This window comes from Ochotona curzoniae, unplaced genomic scaffold, assembly GCF_017591425.1.
Source record: "Ochotona curzoniae isolate NIBS_2020 unplaced genomic scaffold, NIBS_Ocur_1.0 scaffold_4701, whole genome shotgun sequence".
NCBI lineage: Eukaryota > Metazoa > Chordata > Mammalia > Lagomorpha > Ochotonidae > Ochotona > Ochotona curzoniae.
This window is the reverse complement of record NW_024467122.1, coordinates 20,234,016-20,257,430: the sequence shown is the minus strand read 5'-3', so window position 1 is coordinate 20,257,430 and position 23,415 is coordinate 20,234,016. Positions and strand designations below refer to the sequence as shown.

The window sequence follows — 23,415 nt, the reverse complement described above, 5'->3', positions numbered from 1 at the left end:
ATTAGTCATTCAGTAGCACATTATTTAGCTTCATGGTGTTGTGAATTTTTTTTTCTTCCTGTTGTTGATTTTGTATTGTGGCTTTTCATTTAAGGGAATGTATAGTGACTGTGTAATGGAGACTATCATATCCAGATGTGAGGATACAATGTAGTATGCATCTCTACTTCCAGACTAAATATGGACTCCCAATGAAACTGTTTACTATATCTTAACAACAGGATGCTGGACTCGCTGCCATTGTCCACGCCCGCAATGACGGACATATGCATGTTTATGAAGGACTATACTATAGTAATAATATAGGGAAACTCAGTGAGCTGGGGATTGTGGAGGGGGTAAGGGAAATTCCAGGGCCTACGGAACTGTATCATAAAATAATAATCATAATAAAAAGAAGTAAAATTTTTTAAAAAGTCTCTCCACAATAAAATTAAATATGAACTTAAAAAAAAATCTCGACACCAGCATCATCAAGGATTATGTGACCAGCCACACACTCACATTCCACACCTGTGTTTCATATACTTGTTCTTCCTGTCTCACCTGATCGGAGGAGCCCTATCTCAGGTTCACAGGTACCCCAGCTAAATCAAGGTTAGAAGTAACGGCCTTCCATAATTAAGACAACCAACTCTTCATTAGTTTCAGTGCTATCCTAATGTCACAAGAAGCCTTATGAGATGTATTTTGGGAGTTTCCATCCACAGAACTGCAGCAATTCCAACTAAGCAGTTTTTAATTAAGGCACAAAGATGAGTGTAATTCCACTAGTAAAAGCAATGGACTTGTCATTCTCTCCCTGCTTAACCAGTTCAGTTAGTTAGATCAGTCTCATCAAAGTAACTAAAACGGGGTATTCTCTGGGATGCTGAAAGACTCTCAACCAATGCTCTGCTGAAAGACTTTTATAGGGTCTATTTTTTGTTGTTGTTGTTGTTAAAGATTTTTTACTTATTTGAAAGGTAGAGTTATAGAGAGGGAGATACACATATCTTCCATCTACTGGCTTGCTCCTGGTTCGCTCCTCTAATGCCCATAACCGCTGGTGCTAGGATAACATAAAATCAGGTACTCTATGTAGGCCCCCCATATGGGTGACAGGGAGTCAGACCATCTTTGACTGTTTCCCAGATACATCAGTAAGGATCTGGATCAGAAGTGGAACAGCTCTTACATGGGACATCTAGCCACTGCACCACAAAGCTAAATCCTCTGTTCTTTCTTTGTTTACACATCCTTTAATTTTAGCTACTGGGATTTTTTTCCCCCATAGAGGCAGCAAAGTTACTGCTCCTGTTTGTTTTTCCCCTAGCTAATACTATCTTAAGGATTCTGTTGCCTTTTCCAGAGCCAACAACTTTACCTTAGTTCCATTGTTCACCATGAGGCAGTGTACTCTAACAGAAACCAGTGTCATCTGGCCCTTTATTTCTGGGGTGTGTATTCATTCTGGGACCCAGCTAAAGTTTCAATATAGAATCTTTCAGAACTTCCATTTATGTATCCACTAATGGAATCTCCATATAGGCTATGTTGTCTAGATTATAACAGTTTTTAAAAAAATGTATGTGTTTAAGGGCTTGGCGCAGTAGCCTAGCAGCTAAAGTCCTCATCTTGAACACGCCAAGATTCCATATGGGCAACGGTTCTAATCCTGGCATTCCTGCTTCCCATCCAGCTCCCTGCCCATGGCCCGGGAAAGCAGTGGAGGATGGCCCAAAGTCTTGGGACTCTGTACCCATGTGTGAGACCCAGAAGAACTCCTGGCTCCTGATCTGTGCAGCTCAGGCCATTGCAGTCAATTGGGGAATGAATTATCGGATGGAAGATCTTCCTCTCTCTTTCTCCTCCTCTCTCTATAAAACTGACTTTGCAATAAAATTAAATAAATCTCAAAAAAAAATCTATGTGTTTGAGATGTGAAATGAGAAGTCATGAGCATGTGAGAGAACACACTTTCATCTGCTTGTTCCTTCCACAAATGCCTGTAATGGCCCAGACCTGGGTGGCTGCTGGAGCTGGGAACTCAGTCTGGGTCACAGGAACTCAACTAGCTATCACTCTTGCTTCCCACGGTTCACTTTAACTGGAAGCTGGCAACAGGAGCCAGAGGAGCCAGGTATTGAACCAAGACACTCCCACATGGAACATGGGCATCTAAACCCAACACATTACCAGCTACGCCAGATGCCCAAAAGAATTTTTTCATGAGTCATCACAATGACTAATGACAGTAACAGAAGGTCAACATTCTGAACTTCTCAGATGCTATTAAATAAAATGAGATTTTCTTCACATACTAACAGTTGTTTTTAACAAGTGATATGGATGATCGTACTTAAATGAAAGATAACCAGAGACACAGTATTTAAGCACAAGCATTATTACATATTTGAAAACAACTAATACACATCTGCCATCGAGCATTTTTTGTTTTCAGATCCTCAGCAAACACACACTAATAGACATGTTTGAATTTGTGTATTTTCACAAGTGGTAGCATATATTAACCTACTACCAATCTCATGTTTGGATAACAACTTTCTTAAACTGGTGCTCTCCTTATTAACTTTATACCAGTTAATTTTAAATTTTAGGGGTCAGTACCATTGCAAAGTAGGTTGAGCCTGCAGCTGCAGAGCCAACATTCCATATAGATGCTGGTTTGAGTCCTGGCTGTTCCACTTCTGATCCAGCTCCCTGCTAATTTGTCTAGGAAAACAGCGGAAGGTGGCCCAAGTGCTTGGGCACATGAGGGAGAGTTGGAGGAAGCCCCTGGCTCCTGGCTTTGGACCAACGGGTTCAGGCCACTGTGGTCATTTGGAGAGTGAACCAACACATGGAAGATCGCCATTTCTCCTTCCCTCTTTGTAACTATGCATTTCAAATAAAAATGGATCTCTAAAAAAAAAAGTTAAATTTCAGCTTAATTTATCTCCCACTTCAAAATGTCAAAAAATTTTTGAGGCACAGATCCTAAAATGTAAATAACTATATTAAACATTATTTCCAAAATAAAAATCAAATGAGAATATAAAAATTCTCATTTGCAGTCTACCATTTGTTTAGAATTTCATATAGAATAAAAAAGCAAGACCAAATGATGGAAGAATAAATATTACGACTCAGGAGCACTTTTCTAAGGATGCTAACCGCTTTCAACAGTATAGAAAACTCATTTTTAGCAACAGAAACACAAGAGAGTAGGTCTAAGGTGAGATCCTCATAAAACACCTGTACATTATTATATGTTGCAAAATGAGCGTGTACTACCCCAGTTATCTGTATTCTACTTTAAAATTTTGGGTGTAGTGTTAGGGGGGGGGTTTTTTTGGTGTATCTATAAGATGGGGTGGTTTATTATGTGTGGAGGTGAGAAAATTGTGATTTGGATGGTTGGAATATGAAATTGTTAGAAAATGTGAGGGTGGGTGAAGAATTTATTATAAAAATGAGGAGTATTGAAGGGAATGATTGTTGGTAAAAAAGGTGTTATGTTATGTGTTTTTTGAATTAGTATTGTGGGAAATGTTGTTAAGAATTATTGTGGGAGGTTTGGTATTTGTTGGGGGATGAGTAATTTTTTATGTAAGTAAAGTGGGTTTTAATGATTTAATGAAATAAATATATATCGATATTGGGAATTTATGTAAATAGTGTATTATCTGGGGGAGAGTAGTATTTATTGTGGTTGATATATGGGGGGTTGAGTTGGTTGATGGTGTATTAAATTTTTTTGTTTTCTTGGGAGTTGGGGAATGTTAGGGATTAGTGTGGGTTATTGTTTGGTGTAGGTGAATGATGATATGGGTGATTTATGATGGTTTGGTGGTATGGTGAGGTGGGTGGGGGTGAATGTGAGAGTGAGTTAGATTGGAAGATGTGTGTTGATGAATGTATGATATGGGGGAATTGTAATGAGGAGAAATAGAAATGGATTAGATAGAGTTTAAAGGAGAGTATCAATTTTAAATACATCTCTTACAGATTGAGACTTATCTACAAAGCGTTTGGAAAGTGAACCTTGAAAGTAGAGGGAAGACTTAATAACCTTATCACACAAGGAATTTTACACTTTATTGCCAAAATGACGGGTATCAGCTTAAAGATTTAATTTGGGCAAGCTTCATCTACAACTCAAGACACCGTGAAGGACAGTTTGAGAAAAGGTGAAACCAGCTAGGCAGATGACATGTTAGAAGACTATTTCAAAAACACAGGAAAAAAAGACAAAGGGCTTTTGAAAGCCTGTGGCAGTGAGAACTGAATGAACAAGGTTGATTTAAGATATTAATGAGAATTTGCAATGCTTGTGGCTGAAAAGTATTGTCAAGTCACTATTAAATATATAGAAGATGGAGGATCATCTGAGTAGTTAAGTTGGCATTGTCTATCTGTGGCCCAGTGATGCCTTATGACACCTTAAATTATAAAATATAGATGAGAAAATATTCTTGATTTTAAACCTGTGCTTTGTAAACATTAATTTACATCGTTTTTAGGATTTTTTTTTTTTTTTGGAAAGTCAGATATACAGAGAGGAGGAGAGACACAGAAGATCTTCCGTCTGATGATTCACTCCCCAAATGACCGCCTATGGCCGGTGCTGCGTTGATCCAAAGCCAGGAGCCAGAAACTTTCTCGAGGTCTCCCATGCAGGTGCAGGGTCCAATGGCTTTGGGCCATCCTCGACTGCTCTCCCAGGCCACAAGCAGGGAGGTGGATGGGAAACAGGGCTGCCAGGATTAGAACTGGTGCCCATATGGGATCCCAGTGTGTTCAAGGTGAGGACTTTAGCCACTAGGCTACTGCGCTAGGCCCAAGATTTATTGCTTTATTGGAAAAGCAGACATATATAGAGGGAGAGACAGAGAGAAAGATCTTCCATTCACTGGTTCATTCCCCAAATGGCTGCAATAGCTGGAGCTCAGCCAATCTGAAGCCAGGAGCCAGGAACTACTTCTGGGTCTCTCATATGGGGGCAGGGTCCCAAGAGTTTGGGTCATCCTCTACTGTTTTCCCAGGCCACAAGCAGAAAACTGAATGGGAAGTAGAGCAGCTGGGACACGAACCAGCGTCCATATGAGAGCCCAGTAGATGCAAGGCAAGGATTTAGCCACTAGGCTATTGTACCAGGCGTTAATTTACATTTTAAAAGTTGCTTTAATATACATGCAGGTTGCAAAATGTTCTATTAACACACCATTTCTCATATATGGTTAATGACATAAAAAATGAATACCAAAAATGTTAACACATACTACATGCAAGTGCTGTATACATAAAAATGAGTTCAGAGCAAAGAAAAGTTATTATCACAGAGTAAGATTACTGAAGTCAAATCTCAGAGGAAAAAGGTTGACTTGGAGCTCAGAAAAAGCAAAGAGGTTTTATTTCCCCTGCCTAAAAAAGTAACAGTGGTAGCTAACTGACAGGCCAGCCTGACTAGCGCTGCTGCAGCTCCCAGCTCAGCAGGAAACCACACTGTGATCACTTAGATGGCCTTTGAAGAACGAGAGCATGTGAACCACTGCTACAAATGGACAGGACTCGGGGGCCGGCACCATGGCACTGTGGATAATCCTCAGGCTGCAGTGCCGGCATCTTCTATGGGTGCCAATTCATGTTGCAGCGGCTCCACTTCCCATCCAGCTCCCTGCTAATGATCTGGGAAAACAGCAAAGAAAAGCCCAAGTCCTTGGGCTCCTGCACTGACTTGGGAGGCCTGGAAGCAGTTCTAAGCTCCTAGCTTTGCACTGGCTAGTTCCAGTCACTGAGGCCATTTGGGGAATGAACCAGTAGACAGAGGATTTGTCTCTCCCCTCTGTAATTGTACCTTTTTTTTTTAAGTAAAAATCAGACAGAAAAAGCTCTTCTATCCACTGTACTAAGTGGCTGTAAAGACTGGGACTGGTTCACAGGAAGGCCAGAAGCCAGGAAATCCATTAGGGTTTCTCTAGGAATGGCAGGGGCCCAGGTACTTCAGCCATCTTCCACTTCTTTCCCTAACAGGGAGCTGGACTGAAGGCTGCTCTGAGACTCAGTTCAGTACTCACATCCAGGATGCAGGTGTTCCAAGTTGTACCTGAATGCATCAGGCCATGACGCTGGCCCCAAAACCAACAGTGTGTTCAGAAGGGAGGACAGTCAGGAAAAAAACTGAGGAGGGGAACAAGCACTGCCATGAAGACATTCTGTAAGAAATGTTCATTTGGCCTTCATTTTTATATTTATTTTCATTGTAACTTCTTAAAAAAAAAAAAGCTTTGATAAGCAGAGTTACAGAAAGGGAGTGGAGTGGGAGGGAGGAAAAGAGGAAGGGATGAAGGAAGAAAAGGAGAGAGAACATCTCGGAGTTTCATCCTTGTCTCCTAATGTACCTAGGAGCATAAAGATGGTCCCAGTACTTGCATCTATGCCACCAACGTGGAAGACCCAGCTGGAATTCCAGTCTCCTGGTTTCAACCCAGCCCAGCTTCAGCTGTTGGCAGCCACTAGAGACGAGAACCAGCAGTTGAGAGATACTTCTCTCTCTGCATTTCCCTCTTTCTCTGTAATACAGCCTTTCAAATAATGAAATTAACTATTTTTTGAAAGTTATCACTTTGATCACTAACTATGAAATGAAACAAAAATGTACTAAATTTAGAGTGATTTCTTACCAATAAGGGGTACCAATAAAAGATTTTCTCTTCGCAATGGTAGCTGTTATTTTTGCAGCCACACCAAAATCAGCTGAGGAGGAAACCATAGAAAACTTTAGTTCTCCTTAATTTAATGACAAGTATTTTAAGTTTCATCCTTAGCATAGTATTATAATAATGCAGACATTAATGTTAGGGAAATATATAAATCAGATAATTAAAATATCTTTTTGTTTGGTTCATAACATATTAACTAAAAAATATATTGAATGAAGTTAATAAAATTTTATAAGCATATTAAATTAGTAACTAAAAAATGCAATCAGGGGATGAGCACACACGTGTAGGCCTTTTATCCTCATACATGAATACAATGGAACTATTTCTAAAACGTGCTTTTTCCTCTCTTTAACTTTTATATCATTAAACATGTTTACCAAAATATAGTTTACTTTTATCATTTAACACAGAGGGAATTTTACTCTCACATATTCTTCATAAATACTAGTGATTAAGTATTCCATAAGTAGAATAATCATAGCTTAATAGTTTTTCTATTTCTAGTCTTAATGCTTGCATTTTTCTCTGTTATAATATTATGGTTACAACTTCTGTGAATACATATTTTCTATCGTTAGGGCTAATTTCCTAAAACTGAAGCCCAGGGGTAAAATACTGGGTCAAAGGGTATTCTTAACTGTGACTACTGGTTTGATTTTACTTATGTAAATCCTCATTCAAAATTCTTCTGTGAAAAATCTTACAGAAACTGAAGTAACATACCTAATTTTACATCACCATGGTCTGTCAGTAGAATATTTGCACCCTAAAACAAAAATACATGTAACAAATTAGCATCATAAAATTGGCATCACAGGCTTAATAACTTAAACATACCAACTAAACTTACTTTGATATCTCTATGCATCTTTCCTTTTGTGTGCAAATAGGCAAGACCCTGAAGTATATAAAAAAAAAAGCATGCATTAGCAAAACTGCAAACTTCACTGCTAAATATTATTCTATTCAAATTCTTATCGAATAAGAAACAAGTGCTTTTCTCTGTAGGGGGTGAGGGAATGTAGATGAACGTTTTAACAAACATTTCTTTTTTTAAAAGATTTTTGATAAGGTTCTAATTCATCTCCCGGTAAAAAGAAATATTTTACTAACACATTAAGATCATAATCAAGATAATGAAAATAAATACCATGCACAAAAGCTTCCTCATAACAGCGTCCTCCCTTTGTAATTTCCCCCCTCTCCAGCAGGCATTCAGCTGCCTTTTGTCACTATACACAGGGCTTTCAAAGTTGTTTGATATTCTGGATTCACTCTATATTTCTATAGGAGCTGTAGAATTAACTTGTCAATTTCCTTGAAAAACATATAGAATGCCTGCTTAGATTTCGGAATTGCATTAAATGTATATTCAGTAAAATATTTTGGGAGAATTAATATCGTAACAGAACTGAGTGTTGTGGTCCATGAATATGGTTACTCTCCACTTGTTTACACCTCTAATTTCTCTCAGTTTCATAGTTCTCAGTGTGTGGCTGTTTACGCATCTTCTATCTTATTTATCCTCAAAACGCCATACGTACGCATTACTGTAAGCACTCTTCTAAATTATGGATTCCAGTTGTTGTCAGTATATAGAAATCCAACTGATTTTTGTACACTGATCTTGAATCTCACAACCTTTCTAGCCTCATTATTATTTCCAGAAGCTCTTTTATAATTATATTCCATTTCTCATATAAATAATTAGATGCCTACAAACAGAAACAGTTCTACTTACTAACATTTTCAAATTAGATGCTTTCCATTTTAATGTTTTCTCATTTTGCAGCAGCTAGATCCTCTACTATTCTGTTGAAAAGTGTGAGGGCAAACATCCTTACCTTGTTTGATCTTGGGGTAAAAGTATGCAGTCTTTTACCATCAAGCACAATTAACTCTTGGTTTATCTTAGATGTTCAACGGGTTGACCAAGTTCTTTTATATTTCTAATGTTGTCAGAAATTTCGTCAGGGATCAATGCCAGAATTTGCTAAGTGTTATTACTGTGTCAACGTAGATGACCATGTGGTCTTTCGTTTCTTTCTCAGTCTCTGTTTTTTTTTTTTTTTTAGTTTATTAATAACCAATTACTTAAAGTAACCTACAACTATTTTGTTTATTTAAAAGACAGTGACAGTTAAGGAACTCTCTCCTGTTGGCTCAATTTCCAAATGCCACCACAGCCAAGAGTGGGCCAGGTTCAAAATATGTTAAGTTTCTTTTTATCATTTTCCTTGACTGATAATGTTACCTAGCAGTGCTTTAATTTTCAAGTACTTGAAGAATTTCTGAAGTCATTCTCTTTTTAAAATCTTTTTAGATATTTATTTCATTATTTTCTGATACAGTTCCATAGGCTCTAGGATTTCTCTCCCTCTCTCCTTGTTCTTTTAACTAAACTGTAGTGTAAGAATAGTTTATATAATTTAACTTTTTATGTTTCTTGAGATTTATTTTAATGGCCCAGAATCTGGTCTAATTTGAAGTATAAGTATTAGGCTCCTGTTGCCTGCCATGTTCTAAAATGTCAGGTCATGCTAGCTGATTGTGCTGAAAGTTTTCTATGGGCTTGTTGATTTTGAGTGTATCTGTTCTATCAGTCATACTGTGAGAAGGGATCCAAACTGAAGTTTTTTTCTACATCTATTCATTCTTGAAAACCAATTTTCATCCATGGTTTTCCTTAGCTTTGTAGCAACTGAGAGTCAAGACTATTACACTTGACTACCATACTGACCTCAAAGTTGGGCACCACATATTAATAAAGAATGTCTAAGTATTATTTTCAATGTAGTTTTGTGACTTAGTCATGAAAGAAATAACTAGTTTTACAGAATTATAATATGAAAGATTAACATAAAGATTATTTTTATTTGTCTCTTCTCTTTTGGGTGGACAATCATCTCGATTACAACTGTGAAACTAGAATTGTATTTCTATTTTCATAAGCGAATGTAATACCTGTAAGGTTTCTCGGCATACATACGCTATTTGCAATTCTGACAATGGCCCAGTAACTAGGAAGAAAAAACAGAACACATGGTTATACATTTGAATGTGATGGATTAAAAATGGCCTACTTAAAAACAACAATTATGATACAGTATATCAGACTTACATATTTTCATTGGCCATGAGAACATTTTATCTTTTTTTAAAAAAAGATTTATTTTTATTATTTATTTATTGGAAAGGCAGATATACAGAGAGGAGAGACAGAGAGGAAGATCTTCCGTCCGATGATTCACTCCCCAAGTGAGCGCAACGGCCGATACTATGCCGGTCCGAAGCCAGGAGCCTCTTCTGGGCCTCCGAAGCGGGTGCAGGGTCCCAAAGCTTTGGGCGGTCCTCCACTGCTTTCCCGGGCCACAGGCAGGGAGCTGGAAGGGAAGCGGGGCTGCCGGGATAGAACCAGCGCTCATATGGGATCCTGGGGTGTGCAAGGCGAGGACCTTAAACACTGCGCCACCGAGCCAGGCCCGAGAACATTTTATCTTGATAATCAAGACATAGACAAAAAAGGGTAACACTGAGAATTTTAAAATGTACTTTTAAAAGTAAAGATTTACTCTGTAACAACTTTGGACAACAAAACATTAAGCAACCACTGCACCCAAAGCATAGTATTAAGCATCACAAGAACTTCTATAGAAAGCAATGAATATGATCTCGAGCTCAACATTTTTAAAATAAAGCCTCCCCGCCAAAAAAATTTGTATAGACATATACAGCTAACTTCAGTTATACAGAAATGCTGAGAATCATAAAAACATTGGTTGCTGAAATATATTGACATTACACACTTTTATACAGGTCAGGATTTTATTTAACACCCTATCAAACTAAGGAAATCTGATGAAACACTTCACCAATTTAAACAGTAACAACATTATTTCTTACAAATAAGTCTCTCCTTAATATGAAATATAAGATCTTATATGAGTATACAACCAGAGACTTGAAACTACAATCTCAGTAACAAGAGAAAATCTGAGATGGTATGAGCAAACACTGAAATCCAATCAGAGACTCCTATGTGATCTTTAGCAGGAAAATATTTTACTGTGTATTTTAATACAAGAACAAAAAAACTTCTATTCCTTTTTTTTTTAAAAAAAAAAAAGATTTACTTATTTTTAAAAAGTTACAGAGAGGGAAAGCAAGAAGTGGCAAGACAGATACCAAGAAAGACAGTTTTCATCCTCTGATTAATTCCCCAAGTAGTCTTAATGGCCAGCGCTGGGTCAAGGAAAATGAAGAACCAGGAGCTTCATCTACATCTCCCACATGATTGGCAGAGGCCAAAATATTTTATCCATCTTCCATGGCTTTTTCAAGGCCATTAACAGGGAGTTGGATTGGAGGTGGAGTGACTGGGACACAAACTGGTGTCTGTATGGGACTCCAACATCACAGGCAGTGGCTTTACCCACTATGCCATAACACTGGCCCCCAAATTTTGATTCTTTTTTAAATATTTGTTTATTTTTATTGAAAAATCAATAGGAGAGACAGAGAGGAAGATTTTTCATCTGCTGATTCACTCCCCAAGTGGTCGCAATGGCCAGTGCTGCACTGATCCTATCTGAAGCCAGGAACTTCTTCCAGGTCTCCCACACAAGCTCAGGGTCCCAAGGCTTTGGGCCATCCTTGACTGCTTTCCCAGGCCACAGAAGGGAGCTGGATGGGAAGCAGGACTGCCAGGATTAGAACCTGTGCCCATTTGGGATCCCAACTAGTGCAAAGCGAGGAGTTTTAGCTGCTAGGCTACCAAGCCAGGCCCCCAAATTTTGATTCTTAGCAACTTGTTGTGATAGTAAGAAAAATGTGAGGCCTTCATAGCAACAGCATTTAATTTAAACATATATTCTTTTTAAGAAAAATAAATTCAGTATTTGAAAGGCAGAGATTACAGAGGTCTTTCAGTGGTCCTAACTCTTGGTGTTACAATGCTGACCACAAGTTAGGAAATATCATTTAAACTGCAACAGTGAAGGCAGAGAGAGAGATAGTGGAGAGTAAGGGAGAGAAAGGCAGGAGAGAGGGGAAGAAAGAGAAAGAATCCATCCACTGGTTCACTCCCTAAATGTCAACAGCCTGGACTAGGTCAGGCCCAAGTCAAGAGCTTTAGGGTTAATTCAAGTTTCCTACATTGGTGGCAGTGACCTAAGCACTTTAACCATTACCTGCTGCTTACTAGTGTGCATTTTATTAGAAAAGATTCTGAGTGGAGGAGGTAGGGCTTGAGCCAGGCACTCCAACAGGGAGGGACACAGGGATCACAGTAGCACCTTCACCGCCACACCAAATGCCTACCCCTGAAACAGCATTCCCATAGTTCTATCTACTATGCTTGCATTGCAAATTCTGTGACCAAATTTGACAAAGCTTCCAATGAAAAGTTTCAATATAGAAAATAATAACAACATTTCACTCAATTTTAATAAATTATAAAATGCATATTTGCAATAGGACCTTCACTGAGATCCATGCTAAACAAGTAAAAGACAAATTACTTCACAAGCATCCATGCTTTGATTGAAACATGTCAAAAAAAAAAAAAACCTTCAACTGTATAGCAGCATAAAAAGTATTTCTAAACACCATTGTGAAACACAAGTTAGATTCAACTTGAAAAACTGCCAGAAATAAGTGAATGCTAAATGAAATACTCCCAAAATATTTTTAAAACAACACTTTAAAGCTATACTTGCTTTTTGGTTATCCAGACAGACACATTTGTGAGGCATTCCTTGCACTTCCATGCATATTACAAGGAAGCTAAGGCAGTTTCAAGTATAAATAAAAGACTTTCTTAGAAACTACATAAAAATCCCCACATTTGAACTATACAAATACTTTTGGAATTTTTCATTTTAGGTTCAAATTTAAATCAGTAACCAAAAACAAAAGCCACTGGAATTCTTTTTAGGCAGGACTCTGGAACAGAAGACGGCAGAGCAGTGAACTTCTGTGTTAAACAACAATCATGAAAGGCAAAGTCGGGTTTAAAATAAAACATCAAATTAACAGTACCATGATAAATATCTTGAAGTGATCCGCCTCCACAGTACTCCATGCAGATCCACAGTTTTTCACGACTAATTTGAAAGAGAAAAATAGTTATATTAACTAGTCATTTTCAGTCACTGAAATCAATACTCTTTGACAAGGTTTAGGACAGACACAGAGTGAAACGACAGACAGCTACGGCAATTTTTCCTCAGCATACAGAAAAGCTTCAGTTTTGTTTCCAGCTAAAATGGTTTGGAATATGATGAATTTTATAAGCTAAAATTTTAAATTGTAGTCATCGGTGTTTCATTAAGGTTCCTAGAGAAAATAAAGATACCTCTGAATGGCTATATCAACATAAGGTGGAAGAAGATAAGAAAACCAGACATTTCAGAACTTTGGACAATAAAGTTTTTTAAATGCAAATGCCTAAGAATACATGATATATTTTATAAGGTTTATTTCTTTTTATTTGAAAGGCAGATTTACACAGAGATCTTCCATTCAATGGTTCACTCTGCAAATGACCGCAAAACCTGTGACTGGGCCAGTTCTAAGACAGAAGCCTGTGGGTGCAGGGGCCACAGGACTTGGCTCATCTTTTGCTGCTTTCACAAGTGCAGTAGCAGGGAGCTGGATCAGAAGTGGGGCAGCCAGGACTGGAACAAGTGCCTATGTGGGATACCAACATTGCAGGTACAGACAAGCTTAACCTACTATGCCAAATAGCCAGCCCATGGAAATGTAATTTTAAATAATACATACATTGTGGCCCAGGGCCGTGGCCTAGTGGCTAAAGTTCTTGCCTTGAACATGCCAGAATTCCATATGGGTGCTAGTTCTAATTCTCATCCAGCTCCCTGCTTGTAGCCTGGGAGAGCAGTCGAGGATGGCCCAAAGCCTTGGAATCCTGCACCTGCGTGGGAGACCTGGAGGAAGTTCCTGCCTCCTGGCTTCAGATCAGTGCAGCACCAGCCATTGTGGTCACTTGGGGAGTGAATCATCAGATGGAAAATCTTCCTCTCTGTATATCTGACTTTGCAATAAAAAGTAAAAAAATAAATCTTTAAAAAAATACATACATTGTCTAACTGTGTGTATATGAAAATGAGACAGGAATGGCTGTATACAGAACAAAAAATACAAACAACAGATGCTTTTAATTTTTACCTGAGATAGCTCCCAAAGTAGGCAACGATGTTGCAATGTTTACATTCTTTAACCATAAATATTTCTTGTTGAATCAAAGAAAAATCATCTCCTGAAAAACAAAATCATTTGGTGACTACATTATACAAAGTCTCTATATATTGGAACAAGCAAGAAAAACTTTACAGTGAATATTAGATAGAAGTGAGGAACCAGACATTCTTAATACATTTAATGGAAATATATATTAATAGATTTTATCTTAAAAATGTACAAAATCTTGTAACTCATTGTCACATTAAACTTTTGTTTAAGGATATCTGGTATACAGGTTCGCTACAAAATAGTTCAATAATGAATGAATGAAGGACTAAATACATTAAGGCAGAGTTATAGATAACATTTAAACTGTAACGATATAAAAATGTTCATGACATTTATGTGGAGAGAGGTATCTCATATGTTGTTTGAGTACTTAAGCTGCTGGAGAAGCTGCATAATGACTGCCAAAATGCAGCTGGGTGAAGGTGATGGGTCACAGCACAGCGAGATGACTGGTACACAACACCATGTTATGTTCTGTATAAAGAGAGGGGGAGCAGGTAGACTCCAAGTACAAAGACAAGACATGGAAATGGCAAGGTTAAATGCCTGGTATGATTGGTTTATACCATCTGCACAGTTTGAAATATTGCACTGTACATTCTAAAAATGGACAGGTATTACAGGTTAATCCAAAATTTCCTAAAATTTAGTTTTTAAAATAAAAATTACCACTTCCATTTTACTGTAAAAAATATGATCCTATTTATAAATGCACTATTGAGATTTATTAACAATTTACCTGATATATAGCTAGTTTTTGTAAATCTATCATGGGCATTGAAACAAATATGGATGTTGTACTGAAGAAATGAAGTACACGCATTTCAAACAAAACAGATGCAATGATTATGCCTGAGTGGTAAAACAAAAAGTAACTGTACCCTTTTAAAAAATCTTTATCTTCCAATTTATTTATCACAAATTTCTTTGTTAAGTTATAAACTGATAAAATGATTCCATGTGCACTATATAAAAGCAAGTAAGAGATGGAGTTCTGGATTAGCTATGCCTGTTTCAAATGTGGCCTCCACTGGATTTCAGATAACCCTTCTGCGCTAGTTTCATTTATTAAGTAGCATCTATAGTCATTTTACTTAATTATTATCCTTCAACAATACCAAACTGATGGCTATTTTTCTAACAGAATCTCAAACTCCCTGTTTCCGCTCACGCAGTTCCCTCAACTGGGCATGCTCTGAGAGGTAGTGGGTGCAGAGTGTTTAGCACACCTGTCACAATACAGCAGTAAGACTGCTGAAGGTTAGAAATCAAGACAGACACAAATGATAGTGTCTTCATTAGAATATCATTACAAAGTATTTCTCAGTGATCTTTTGAAAAACAACTTCAAGTTTAAAATCAGCAGCTGTTTAAAAAGACTAACAGAAAATCATTCAAGGTGAAGAAGGAAAACTTACAAGAAACAAAAATAAGTTTAAGGTTAAAAAAAAACATCTTCATGGTTAAAAGAAATCATTTGTATTTACAACTCCTTAAATTCAGAGCCAAAACAAAGCTTAATATATTTTGTTTGCCATTTCTTTCCCTCCTTTCAGTATCTTCTCCTTTCTTTTCTCCCTCCCTTCCTCTCTTCCTTTTTCTATTAGAGTTACAGAGGGAGGGAGAGCGAGAGCGAGGGAGCGAGAGAGAGAATCTTCAGATGGCCACAAAGAGCCAGAACTTTACCTACGTCTCCCATATGGGTAGCAGCGGCCCAAGTTCTTGGGCAATTGTCTACTTCTTTTCTTAGGCCATTAGTAAGGAGATGGATACGAAGCAACTGCAACACAAACTGGCACCCTCATGGGATTCTAGCACTGTAGGCTGTGGCTTTTACCTGCTGCGCCATAACACTAGCCCCAAACAACCCAAAGCTAAATACTTATCGGCTAAATTTCACATATCCATGTAAAATACAGTGGCACATTATTGGCAATTTAAAAATCTGACTGTGGGCCAGGTGCAGTAGCCTAGTGGCTAAATCCTAGCCTTGTATCCACTGTAATTCCATGTGGGCATTGGTCAGTATCCCTGCCTGTGGTCTGGGAAAGCAGTAGAATATTGCCCAATGTCTTTGGACCCTACACCAGTGTGGGGGGAGGAACCCAGATAGGTAAGAAGGCGTTCAGGCGTGGGTTGAGGCGGTAAGCTGCAGGGACGGTGGCGCCCACTAGGGGGGTGGGTGAATGAGGCAGTTGTTGAGCTGGGGAGGCTAGGGAGGAAGGGAACGTGTTTTTACGGTTTGTGTGCTGACCTGTTCGATTATGGGTGGGGGTGGGTCGTATTTATTATAATATGGAAGAGTAGGGAATTATGGGTAAAAAACTTGTTGATTGTGTGAGTATTGGATTGTACCTAATATAATTGTGGATGGGATCTGTTTACAGGGATTGGGGGGGGTATAAATAGAGTTGGGGGTTATTGAATACAGGGTGGGTATTATTAAGATCACGAATGGGGTCCCCTTTGATTATAGGTTTATTGAGGGTTGCCCCCACTGTGTTATAGGGGGGGGAGGTACCATTTCTTTATTAATGTTGACAAATCCAGACCTTGTGGGAATAGAGTTCCGCTTATTACAGTTGGTTAGAATTGGACATGTGAACCAGGAAGCTGTGGATTCAAGTTGCCCCAATTGTTGGATAAATTTTAGGTGCCCCCCAAATTGAAGTTCAAGATGATGTGATTAATACGTAACCGTTTGGGTAGGGTTGTATGAGGGTTTGTCACAATTCAGGTAAGGTGGTAGGTTTTAAACCTTGTTATTCAAATAAAGCCAAATGGGAGGGTTGTATAAGGTAATATAATGTTATGAGCCAATGATTGGGATTGTTACAAAGGTTGGGGTGGTTGTTTACATTTTTAAATATGCCAAAATAACTTTCTGTATTAAAATTTTAAAAGAAAAATAAAACAAATATTTCTGAGACCTTTGCTGTGTTTCTTCAAAATTTTAAAACTTTTTGCCATAATTCAATCTTGATATTGTTGGGGGAAGGAATGACGGCCACAGATTGTGTTTTTCTATTCCCAGGGATTTGATTATGGTGAAAATCTGTAAAGTGTGTAGGGGCCCTGGGGCAGCAATGGCCCTAGTGGGGGGGGTCTTTTTTAGGTCATCGCAGTTGATTTCCAGTCCCTAGTAGGGGGCCAGTTGATGATAAATTTGGCAGAGACCACAACTTACCCATTATAGCTACCCTGCTTGTGGCCTGGGAAAGCAGTTGAGGATGGCCCAAAGCTTTGGGACCCTGCACCTATGAGAGACCTGGAGGAATTTCCTGGCTTCTTTCTTTTATCAGCCCAGCACCCGCCGTTGTGGTCACTCGGGGAGTGAATCATTGGACGGAAGATCATCCTCTCTGTCTCTCCTCCTCTCCATATATCTGACTTTATAATAAAAATCAATCAATCAATCAATCTTAAAAAAATCAATATGGTTAAGTTTTTAGAATGAATTTCTGAAAAGCAGGTACACACAGCACATCACTCAACCAGAATAGCTGAAGCCTATTTGGCCAAAGCACTAACTGTCTCGAGATTTCTCTTAAGAACATTCACAATGCAAATTATTGGCTGTTCAAAGCTTTGTACTTTTAAAATTTACTCTACTTTCTCTGGGTTACACTTCTAGGAAACAGGATGAAGTATTTCCTGAAAGCCAAGGAAAGTTTACTTTTGCTACCAATTTTGAAATTACTCTAAATTGAGAAAATCTATTTAACTTGTAATTCTATTTATTTTATGAGAATTTTCAATTTAACATACTAAAAAACAAGGCAGAGGACAAACAAAATTACATTACATTAATCACTCCAGGGAGTAGTATATTCCATTCCTGTAAGCAAAGCTCACAGTTTTGAACAAACTGCAACAGACACTGGTTTAAAATACTATTGCAAAGATTTAATTTAAATACTCTGGTGGTTGCGGGCAATGATGGGAGGACAAAGGAGAATGGAAAATAAGAATTGGATGCATGGCTTTTCCAGGAATAGTGTTCTCTGGTTGTTCACCACCACTGGCTAAGCAAGCAAAATGATCACCTGAAAAATGCTTCAGAGGCTGGCTGCAACTCAGGAACAAGACAGGAGAACAAGCTGGCATGCGTCACTGTATCTATCACCTTTTTTGGGTATTCCTAATGCTTTCTGTTTTTAAAAAGAGTTATTTATTTTTATTGGAAAGTCAAAGCTACAAAGAGAAAGAGAGAGCTTCCATCTGCTAGCCCACGCCCCAAGTGGTTGCAATAGCCAGAGCTGAGCAGATTCTATGCCAGGAGCCAAAAGCCTTTTCTGGATCTCCCTTTCAGAATCAAGGTCCTAAGACCTTGGGCCATTTTCTACTGCCTTCTCAGGCCACAAGCAAGGAGCTAGATGGAAAATGGGGCACCTGGGACAGGAACTGGCACTCATATGGGATCCTAGCACATGCAAGGTGAGGACTTTAGCCACTAGGCTACTGCGCTGGGCCCCTTCCTGAAGATTTACCCAAGAAACAAAAACAGTATCAGAACTATTACTAGTACAGTTTTTTTTTTTTAAATTACTTTCTTGAAATGCAGAATTACAGAAAGGAGAGAAAGTTAGACCTTCCATCTGCTGGTCTACTCCTGCAATGCCTGCAGTGGTCAGAACTGAGAGCCAGAAGCTTATTCCAGGTTCACATAGGTGCAGGGACCCAAGGCTTTGGGCCATCCTTTTGTACTCTCTCAGGCCATTAACAGAGAGCTGGATCAGAAGTGGAGCAGCCAGGACTTGAACCAACACCAATATGATTCTGTGTCACAGGTGGAGGATCAGCCTGTTAAACACTGTGCCAATTCTCCCACATTGGTATTGTTTTGAATGCCAATTACTGGTAAGTCAAATTCAGTTCAATCTGTTGGTATATTTAACAAAAATCTATATAAAAGGAGATAGACACGGCTAAATCATATCTGAAAATAATAATTTGCCTGCGTATATAAAGACTAACCAGAACATAACAGATAGGAAGGAATTCCTACTTCTTTGTCTTTTACAATTATTTTTACAGCTAATTAAAATAAATTATTTTTACAAATCAGTCTTAACTCTAAGATTTACTTAAACATTTTATAAGTACTAGGAAGGATCTCAAAAGCAACCTATTTCAGTAAAAATTTTTACTATATTATAAAAATATATTGTCGATAAGTCAATAAATCTGTTATAACATTTAGATCTCTAAAATTACTATAAACTTTTATATCCTATTTTTTTAAACTCTGGCAAGTGGTGGGGGAATGTATGACTAACTATACAGCTGGGATTTCATTTACTTTGAAAAAAATAGTTTTCTTTGTTTAAACAGACACAACTTTCTTTTTTCCTCAGTCATATTGGCAAGTAATTAGCCTTTCATGTCTAAATATAAATCTGAACGAGCTCATGTATTAAATACAAGGAAGCACTTTGTATTATTCTGGCCTCGGTGGAGGTTTTTTTCTTTTTAGGCTGTTAAGAATCCATTTTTAAATGACAGCTATGTACAGAATTATTTTAAGTATCTAATTCCAACGCTGGGAAAATTCATTAGCATACCATATTTTTTACTTAAACATTCTCTGAAGTCTTTTTCAAAGGTATTAAAAACACCATCTGCTTCTGCACCATCACAATGACAAAAGAAACTATTGATCCCTTACTAAAACTCTGTAGCAATAAAGAGGAACCAAATACAGGACCCAACAGCTAGGAAGGATTCATTTTAAAGGAAAAGTTTAAACAACAGTGCTCCAAATTCTCAAGAAATGAAAATTTTAAAAAGAAGAGCATAAGATTTAAGGCAACAAAATGAAATAAAAAAATATTGCGGTAATTTTGAGAAAATAAATGTCATTAACAAGATCTGAGGACAGATTTTAAAAAGTCTTATTCAATACAGACAGAATGAAGCTAAACAGGCCGAGAGAGAAAAGAGACAAGAAGTATAGGTAACAGAGATTACAAGAATAAATGGAAGCTGGAATGGCAGCCTAGTGGCTAAAGTCCCCGCTTTGCATGTGGTGGGATTCCAATGGGTAGCAGTTCTTATCCCGGTGGCACCACCTTCCATTCAGCTCCCTGCTTGTGGCCTGGGAAAGCAGTTGAGGACAGTCAAAAGCTTTGGGACCCTGCATCCACATGGGAAATCCAGAAGAGGCTCTGGGCTCCTGGCTTCAGATAAACACAGCTCCAGCCATTGCAACCGCTTAGGGAATGGAAGATCTTCCTCTCTGTCTCTCCACTCTGTATATCTGACTTCAAATAAAAATAAAAATAAAAAATAAATAAATCTTTTTAAAAAAAGAAAAACTGTTATCTCTATAAATTTTTCAGAATCAAGAATCAACAAAGAAAATTGCTTAAAATAAACATTCAAAAATGCAGACAAAAAAAAAAAAGCTTAATATTTCAGTAGGGAAAAAAACCTATAAAAACGATCAAGACCAAGATATAGTCTTTTGGAATTACTTCTTGCTAAGACAAGGAAAAAATGACCAGCTCCTGCTACATTCTTGCAGAGAGAAATATCTGTCAGATCTAATAGTTCTAATATGTAGACTGTTTGAGAGTAGCAAAAGACTACACAATATTATCATTCTGTATGTAGTAATGCAGAGCCAACAGCAAAGCAAATGTAACGTGTTTCATTCAAGGAGTATTTAATGAATGAGTATGTGTACATATAAGGGGACTTGAAAACAATGTGTGCAAAAATCAAACAGAATAGTACAAATTTTGCTTTAACTTGGTAAAGCCCAGAGGCCCAAGTACAAGAGTAAGACATAGGATCACTACATTCATGGATCAGTCTAGGAAAGACAGATATACACATAAACAAAGTGTCAGGATAGGATGGTAAAATCACTGCCTGTGGAACCAGCAACCCACAGGGGCAAAGATTCTAGTCCTTGAATGCACTGGGATCCCATATGGGCACCAGTTCTAGTCCCGGCAGCTCTACTTCCCATCCAGCTCCCTGCTTGTGACCTGGGAAAGGAGTCGAGGACGGCCCAAGGCCTTGGGACTCTGCACCTGTTTGGGAGACCTGGGGGAGGTTCCTGGCTCCTGGCTTCGGATCAGCATAGAACCGGCCATTGTGGTCACTCGGGGAGTGAATCATTGGATGGAAGATCATCCTCTCTGTCTCTCCTCCTCTCTATATATCTGACTTTGTAATACAAATAAATAAATCTTTAAAAAAAGACAAGGCATATGATATAAATCAGATGTGGCTTCAGCTTCACTCTCCTGCTTCATCAGAGGCTGGTCACTCGTCACTTTGAGAATCTGTTTTCTGTAGGCAAATCTCATTTCCTGGTGATCCACTTTGGTCTGTTTTCCTTTTCTTTTTCCCCTTTGCTTACACTTTTCTGCCCAATGACTGACTGTTCCCAGCTGCCTTCTTGGGCTTCAGTTCCACTCCAGCAAGAGCAGGGACAGCCCATCTCCTCTTAGGCTCTTCCTTCAGCACAGAGGACGTAAGACAGGTGACGGCTGGCTGGGTGGACTGAAGAGCTGAGCCAACTTGATGCTGCTGCTTTGCCAGCTGCCAGAGCTGCTGGGACCCACCCATCTACTAAATTTCTATGTTATTCTTTAGGTTGTAGTAGGGGGTGCAACTTAAATATTGCTCAGTCTTTCCTTATGAGTAATATCCAACATAAAACAAGCATGTTTTACAAACAAGGAAGCAAGAAATCCTCGCCTCTAGAAGGGTCTTAATTTACAAGTGGAACACTTAATTCTTGTATATTAAGTAATAATTCATTCACATGATGCTATTTTTACTGAACTGACTTTGCATATTGTTTTAATATATAGTTAATCAAAACTGACATATCAGAACTACAGAATTTTAAAAAATGGAAGATATGAATGATAAGCAAAAGTCAAATCATAAGTAAAATAAGTACAATTATGTTATAACAAGCCTGGTCCATATCCTGAAGGCAGAAAAACAAGAAACACCTTCATCTCTTCCAAAGATCAGCCCAATATGTGAACCATCACCAGCCAATAAATTCCCCAGCAGAGGAACAGTCCTGTTTGATTCTGCTATAGTCCCTTCTATTTGTGTTGGTGACATTTTGGATACCACTACATATTTATTGGTGGAACTTGGTAAGAATACTCTTGAATAGGACTGTTACAACAATTTCTATCTGCCAGGTTAAAAAAAAAACAACTCACAGAATCATGTAAAAGGGTGGATTTGTTCGTTTGGATGGCTTAAAAATACACACACACACACACACACACACACACACACACTCTCTCTCTCTCTCTCTCTCTCTCTCTCACACTTACACATAATATATATATTCCAAAGAAAGGGGAGAGAACATGCTCCAATTTACTGGTTCACTGCTCAAATGCCTGCAGTAGCTATAGTCAGACTGCACTGCTGACAGGAGCTAGCAACTCAATCAAGCTCTCTCTTGGGTTTCAGGGACCCAGTAATTGGAGCCATCACTACTCCTCCCAGTGTCTGTGTTAGTAGGAAGCTGGAGTCACAAACAGAACATGGGTAGTGAAAACAGGTACTCCAATAGGGACACAAGTATCTCAACTGATGTCTTAACTGCTTTTGCCAAATGCCTGAACTTTGAAAGCTTACATTTTAACCTTTTATTTGCTTTTTTATTGGAAAGTCAAATTTACACAGAAGGAAAGACAGAGAAAAGGATCTTCCGTTCACTTGCTCACTCCTCAAGTGGCCGCAATCACCGGAGCTGAGCCTATCTGAAGCCAGTAGGCAGGAGCTTCTTCCAGGTCTCCCAACCAGGTGCAGGGTCCCAAGGCTTTGGGCCATCCCACTGCTTCCCCAGGCCAAAGCAAAGAGCTGGATGGGAAGTGGAGCAGCCAGGAAACACAAGCACCCATATGGAATCCTGGCATATGAAAGGTGAAGACTTTAGCCATTAGGCTACCGTGCTGGGCCCTTGGAAAGCTTATTTCTAAAGTATTTCTAGAATATGCTACCTGTGTAATATGATCTTGCCAATAAATCATGCACATACATTTTAATTAAGAACTGCAAAATCATCTTAACTGTCCTAATGAACAAACTGGTAATGATTATACTCACATAATTACTTCACATGCCTCAGTCTGTAAACCCACAAAGATTCACCCCACCTGGCCAAAAACTATTACTGATTTTGTTGGAAACATCAAGCACATCACAATCACAAAAAATTACATTAGTTTCTTTTTTTAAAGATTTATTCATTTTCATTACAAAGTCAGATATACAGAGAGCATGATCTTCCATCCAATGATTCACTAACCAAGTGAACACAACAGCCGGTGCTGCTCCGATCTGAAGCCAGGAGCCAAGAAATTCCTCCAGGTCACCCACACGGGTACAGGGTCCCAAAGCTTTCGGCTGTCCTCAACTGCTTTCCCAGGCCACAAGCAGGGAGCTG

At 38.5% G+C, this 23,415-nt stretch overlaps 1 protein-coding gene across 1 annotated transcript in view; it reads right to left on the bottom strand.

The window, feature by feature from the left end:
• Positions 1-23,415, bottom strand: part of MAP4K5 (mitogen-activated protein kinase kinase kinase kinase 5) — a 95,489-nt gene that overhangs the window by 49,196 nt on the left and 22,878 nt on the right. Inside the window, exons 4-9 of the mRNA XM_040970023.1 lie at positions 13,896-13,986; positions 12,747-12,811; positions 9,672-9,727; positions 7,558-7,605; positions 7,431-7,473; positions 6,664-6,738 (exon numbers count right to left, since the gene is read on the bottom strand). Of these exons, the coding sequence (XP_040825957.1) occupies positions 6,664-6,738; positions 7,431-7,473; positions 7,558-7,605; positions 9,672-9,727; positions 12,747-12,811; positions 13,896-13,986 (378 nt within the window). The remainder of the gene's footprint in view (positions 1-6,663; positions 6,739-7,430; positions 7,474-7,557; positions 7,606-9,671; positions 9,728-12,746; positions 12,812-13,895; positions 13,987-23,415) is intronic.